The 5,849-nt window shown below is 46.8% G+C and overlaps 1 protein-coding gene across 1 annotated transcript; it reads left to right on the top strand.

Moving 5' to 3' along the window:
* The first annotated feature begins 3,252 nt into the window (after positions 1-3,252).
* On the top strand, positions 3,253-5,205 carry TEX13D (TEX13 family member D). Its single transcript, XM_039238808.1, has one exon. The coding sequence runs from the start codon at positions 3,253-3,255 to the stop codon at positions 5,203-5,205; it is 1,953 nt and encodes a 650-aa protein (XP_039094739.1).
* Positions 5,206-5,849: the final 644 nt, after the last annotated feature.

Genomic DNA, 5,849 nt, shown 5'->3' with positions numbered 1-5,849 from the left:
GAAGTACGAATGCTCCAACTTTATGTAGTTATGTATATGTATGTATTTATTTAAAGTTTATTTATTTGAGACAGAGCTCGAGCGGGTAGGGGCAGAGAGAAAGGGAGAGAGGGAGTCCCAAGTAGGTTCTGTGCTGACAGCATAGAGCCTGATGCAGGGCTTGAGCCCATGAACCATGAGACCATAACCTGAGCCAAAAGCCAGAGTTGGACATTTAACCAACTGAGCCACCCAGGTGCCCCTAATTTTCTTTTTAAAGATCATTTTGGCTGTTAGGGTCTCTTGCCCACCTTATTTTGGGATCAGCTTTTACATTTCTGCAAAAGAAAAGGGCTTGTGGAGTTTTCATCGAATCTGCAGACCAGTTTGGAGAGTGTTGCTCTCTTAATAGTATGATATCTTCCAATTCATGAGCACAAGGCATCTTTCTATTTATTTAGGTTTTCTTTTACTAATTTATAATTTTTTAACGTTTATGTATTTTTGAGAGAGAGAGAGACAGAGCGTGAGTGTGGGAGGGGCAGAAAGAGAGGGAGACACAGAATCCAAAGTAGGCTCTGGGCTCTGAGCTGTCAGCACAGAGCCTGATGCAGGACTCTGAACCCACAAACCACAAGATGATGCCCTGAGCCGAAGTTGGATGCCTAACTGACTGAGCCACCCAGGTGCCCCTCTGTAATTATTTTCAATAAGGCTTTGTAGTTTTCTGTGTATACGTCTTGTACCTCTTTGGTTAAACGTATTCCTAGGTATTTTAGTCTTTTGACGCTATTGAAAATGGACTTGTTTTCTTAATTTTTCTGGAACTGGAATTGCTAGTATACAGAAATACCACTAATTCTTACATGTTGATCCTGTATGCTCCTACTTTGCTGAATTTATTTGTTTTAGTAACTTTATTGTGGATTATTTGGGAATTTTCATGTAGAAGATCGTGTCTTCTATGAAGACAGAGAGTTTTACTCATTCCTTTCTAATGTGAAGGCGTTTTATTTCCTTTTTCTTGACTAATTGCTCTGGCTAGAAGTCTCAGGATAGTGTTGAACTGCAGTGGCGGAAGCGGCATCCTTGTATGCTCCTGATCTTAGTGGGGAAGTTTGAGTCTTTCACCTTTGAGTATAATGTCAGCTGCTGATTTTCCACAAATGCCCTTTTTCAGGTTGAGGAACTTCTTATCTATTTTGGTTTCTGAGACATTTTTCTCATGAAAATCTGCTGCAGTTTTTTGAACGCTTTTTTGTGTGTCATTAAATGATCACATGGGGTTTTTCCTTCCTTCTAGTAATGTAGTGTATTACGTTGAATGATTTTCATTTACTGAGTCACCTTTGTTTTCCAGAGATAAATCTCATTTGGGGGATTGCCTGTTTTTAAACATATGATATATCCTTTTTTATGTTTTAACAATTTTTGTCTTAAAAGTCTTTGTTTGATATTTGGAGAACCACTCTAGATCTCAGTTGTTTGCATAGAATAGGCTTTTCCACCTTTTTACTTTCAGCCAGCTTGCATCTTTGAATGGAAAATGAATCTCTTGTATCCTGTTTAAAAAATATATTATCTCTTCTGTCAGTCTCTGTTAATTATAAACTATTTGCATTTAATATAATTACTGATAAGGAAGGACTTCTAGCATTTTGCAATTTGTTTTCTTTCTTTTTTTCTTTTGGGAGGAAGCATGAGCAGGGGAGGGGTAGAGAAAAAGGGAAAGAGAATCTCAAGAAGGCTCCACATTGTCACCCACAGCCCAGTGCAGGCCTTGAACTCATGAACCTCGAGATCATGACCTGAGCCAAAATCAAGTTGGACACTGAACTAACTGAGCCATGCAGGTGCCCTTTGCCACTTTTTTCCTAATATGTCTTATATCTCCCTCTATCCCAATTCCTGCACTATGGCCTTCATTTGTGTTTCATTGATTCCTTTTTTTTTTTTCTGTTAACAATTGTTATTTCCTTCACATTTCGTTTTCTGTGTATTGTTTATTTTCTTGGTGTTTGCTCTGAGATTGCAATTAACATGTTAACTTGTAACAGTATATTTTAGATTAAATACAAGCTTAATTTCAAGTAGTATAGAAAATCTTTCATTCTAGCTTATATTGTTATTGCCACAAATCATATCTTTAAAGATTTGTTTTACGCAGTCACGTTTTTTTCTGAATTTTTGTTTTGAGTGTGCCCACGTACACATGCGCATGAGTGGGGGAGGGGCAGAAGAAGAGGGAGAGAGAATCCCAAGCAGGCTCGGTGCTGTCAGCGCAGTGCCCAACCCGGGGCTCCGGGGCTGGATCCCATGACTGTGAGATCACGACGTGAGCTGAAATCAAGAGTCCTACGCGTAGCCGACTAAGCCACCCAGGCGCCGTATGCAGTCATCTTTCAAACCCTGTACTTTAAAAAGAGTTTCAAAATGCATGAATACAGTTTTTATACTTAGTTACCTCTAGCATGTGCTTTGTTTCTTTGTGTGGCTTCCAGTTATTATTCAGTGCAGTTTAAGGCACTTCTTCAGCATTTCTTGTAGGGAAAACCCAGAATACGAGGCACATTTACTCTAACAGAAGAAGAGAGACACCCTCTGAGAACCGTCAATCAGGTAAACGCGAGAGTGAATTTATAGGGCAAGTTCAGGGAATTCATGGCTCAATCACTGGATTTTCTTGGTGACAGGGACTCTAGGTTCATCTGTTCAGAATGACGAAGGAAATGTGCATTGTGACTGACTGTATTGAAAGTTTGAAGGAGTACCAAAGAGTTAGGGGAGTTAGAGCTGAGAGAAGAATAGAACTGCACCCAACTATTCAATGCTGACACCCAACTAGGATTTCATTCCGCGATGCTGGGTATTTGTCTTGAAGTTCTTAGAAGCAAATTCTGACACAGGCTCGCTGCAGTACCCTGTGCGGCCATCCAGCCTGTAAGCCAGTCAGCCCTGTAAGCGGCGCTCTTCAGAGGGACGTGGATCCCAGCAGGCCTTGCGAGGTGGCTTAAAGATCGTCTCTGTGACGTGTAACACAGTCGCCTGGTGGGGCTGGTGTGGTGAGGGGATCTGTTTTGCTCTTTGTGGAGAAAGTGAGGTTGTGAGAGAAGAAAGAGGCTGAGAAAGGAGGCCAGACTAGAAAAGGAGCGAAGTAGGACTGACTGGGGAGGTGAGGAGAGGACCTTTACTGGTGGCGGCAGTGACAGCATTGCCTGTGAGACGGCTGCTTAGCTGGGCCCGCAGCCGTCCGCCCAGTAGGCCGCAGCAGCCATGGCGGTTGACTTAGGGGACCCCGCCAGCGGGTTCCGCCACACTGAGGTGATCAGGTTCATCAACGATGAAGTCCTCATGAACGGCGGCGGCCCAGATTTCTACGCGGCCTTCCGCTCGCGGCCCTGGAATGAGGTAGAGGACCGGCTCCAGGCGGTCCTGGCCGACCCACAGGTGCCGCACGCCATCAAGAGAGCCTGTACGTGGAGCGCGCTCGCCTTGAGTGTGCGCGTGGGCGCCAGGCAGCGGGAGCAGCAGGGGCACTGGGTCCAGCGACTTCAGGACCAACTGAATGAGCGCAAGATGGCTGCCCGGGGCATGGCTTCCGAGCTACAGTGGCTGCGCATGGAGCGCGAGTCGGCAATCTCACGACTGAGATCCTCACAGGCTGCCTTGCAGCAGGCTCTGAGGGAGCTTGATGTGCTTCATGGGCGGCTGCTCCAGATGGAGAGGTCATCCCAGTTCATCCCGTGGGCCCATGAAATAGTGCCTGGGCCTCCAGCCGAGCAACTTGGAGCTGTAGCATGGCCCTGGAATGCAGAGCAGCAGAGAGATGCGGTTGCCATGGGGTCGCATGCCCCACCAGCTGTTCTTTACATGCCAGGACCCCCAAGTCCCTGGGCTCAGGCCGTACAGCCCCCTCTGCCAGTGCCTGTGCAGTACTTGCCTTCATTCCATGCACCATTCCCAGTGGGAGTCCCAATCTTGCCACCTCCGCCACCAGCAGTGGTCATGGATGCAGAGGCTACAGTAGTTCCACATCAGATGCCTCCTCCAAGGGTCGACCAACCTGGTCCAAGTGCTGCAGTGGGCTACCAAGAGGTGATGGCCCCACTGTGTGACCAGCAGAGCTACAGCCAGGAGGAAGATCCTGCCATCCACCAGAGTACAGCCCCCCTGAGGGACACCAGAAGCCTTAGCCAAGAAGGTCCAGAGAGGCTTCAGGGGATGGTTCCTGTTAGGGATAGCTGGAGCCAGAGCCAGGAAGAAGGTCCAGAGTGGGCCCAGGGGACGGTTTCTGTTGAAGATAGCTGGAGCGAGAGCCCGAAAAAAAGTCCAAAGTGGGCCCAGGGGATGGTTTCTGTTGAGGATAGCTGGAATCAGAGCCAGGAAGAAAGTCCAGAGAATGCCCAAGGAATGGTCCCCCTTGGGGACAGCTGGAGCCAGAGCCAGGAAGAAGGTCCAGAGTGGGCCCAGGGGGTGGTACTCCTTGATAACCGGGGCCAGATCCGGGAAGAAGGTCCAGAGAATCCTCAGGGGATGGTTCCCCTTGGGGATAGCTGGAGCCTCAGCCAGGAAGAAGGTTCAGAGAAATCCCAGGAAACGGTTGCCCTTGGTGCCAGCAGGATGAACAGCCAGGAAGAAGATCCAGAGAGACGCCGGGAGATGGTACCTCTGGGGGCCAAAGGGAGACACAGTCAGGAAGATCCAGACAGGCCTCAGGAGATGGTACCCCTGGGAGTCAGTGGGAACCACAGCCAGAAAGAATGTCCCAAAAGACCCCAAGGGATGGCCCCCCTTGTTGCCAGCAGAAGCAATAGCCAGGAAGAAGATCTAGACAGGCCTCAGGAGATGCTATCCTTGGGGGCCAGTGGAAACTATAGCCAGGAGGAAGGTCCAGAGAGGTACCCCTTGGGGTTTAGGGGGAGCCACAGCCTGGAAGAAGGTTTACAGAGGCCCCAGGCGAACCTCCTGGGGGACAGCCGGAGCTGTGGTGTGAGGGAAAGGCCAGTGAAACAGCAGCCTCAAGGGCAGAAGGCCAAGCAACCAAAAAGGAAAAAAGCTTTGGATTTCCGGCACCAGGAGAAGTCGGCCTCAGGCTGCAGGCCAGTGAATTGGGAGTGCCCATGGTGTAAAGCCATGAATTTTTCACGGTGCAAGACCTGCTATAAATGCAAGAAAGTCTGTGTGGAAGTTGAGAGTAGAGGCCTGGACTCAGGACAAACTCACTGACTTGAGGAAGGTAAGTAAGAATGAAAACACTCCAAAGAAAAACCAATTTCATAAGACCCTCTTCTGATCAAAAAGTAACTTATTTACCTCACAGAAAACTTGAAAACCAAAATTATCATAGAATTAAAATAATCCATTATTCCATTACCCAAACTAACAATTTTTATCATTGTGGGTACTACATACACACATAAATACGTATGTATTTATATACTTTTTAAAATTTACTTGAACAGCATTGCTTTTGAGTATCATACTGTTTAAAAAGGAATTTCTCTTCATTGCACTTTAAATTCGCAGGTAGTGGATTCTGAATGCTGATGCTGATTGGTGGACACCCGGGAGAAGCCGAAGTCATGAAGCCTTCCCCCGCCCCACCCTCCAGCTCTTTTCTGTTTTCTTATTAATATCCTTTTTTCTGAAAATGCTGTGTCTTTAGCTGGAAACAGCCATGCATTTTTTGAGTTATAACTATATTGAATTTTAGGAGCACCTTCACTTCCTTGAAAATGCTATTATTTCCTTCCTTGAAAATGCTATTATCCCTGCAGTAAAACTACTGCAGTGCTCATGTTTGCTTCTTCTTTCTAAGTTTTATAGGTGAGGGCCTGTTTTTGTGTCTCTGAGTCCCACAGATCTTGTCT

Source organism: Hyaena hyaena, unplaced genomic scaffold, assembly GCF_003009895.1.
Source record: "Hyaena hyaena isolate Hyena2069 unplaced genomic scaffold, ASM300989v1 scaffold_147, whole genome shotgun sequence".
NCBI classification, from domain to species: domain Eukaryota; kingdom Metazoa; phylum Chordata; class Mammalia; order Carnivora; family Hyaenidae; genus Hyaena; species Hyaena hyaena.
The sequence above is the reverse complement of the archived record's forward strand: the minus strand, read 5'-3'. Positions and strand labels throughout refer to the sequence as shown.

Coding starts and splice junctions, on each gene's coding strand:
- TEX13D (XM_039238808.1), top strand. CDS start 3,253: ATGGCGGTTGACTTAGGGGACCCCGCCAGCGGGTTCCGCCACACTGAG.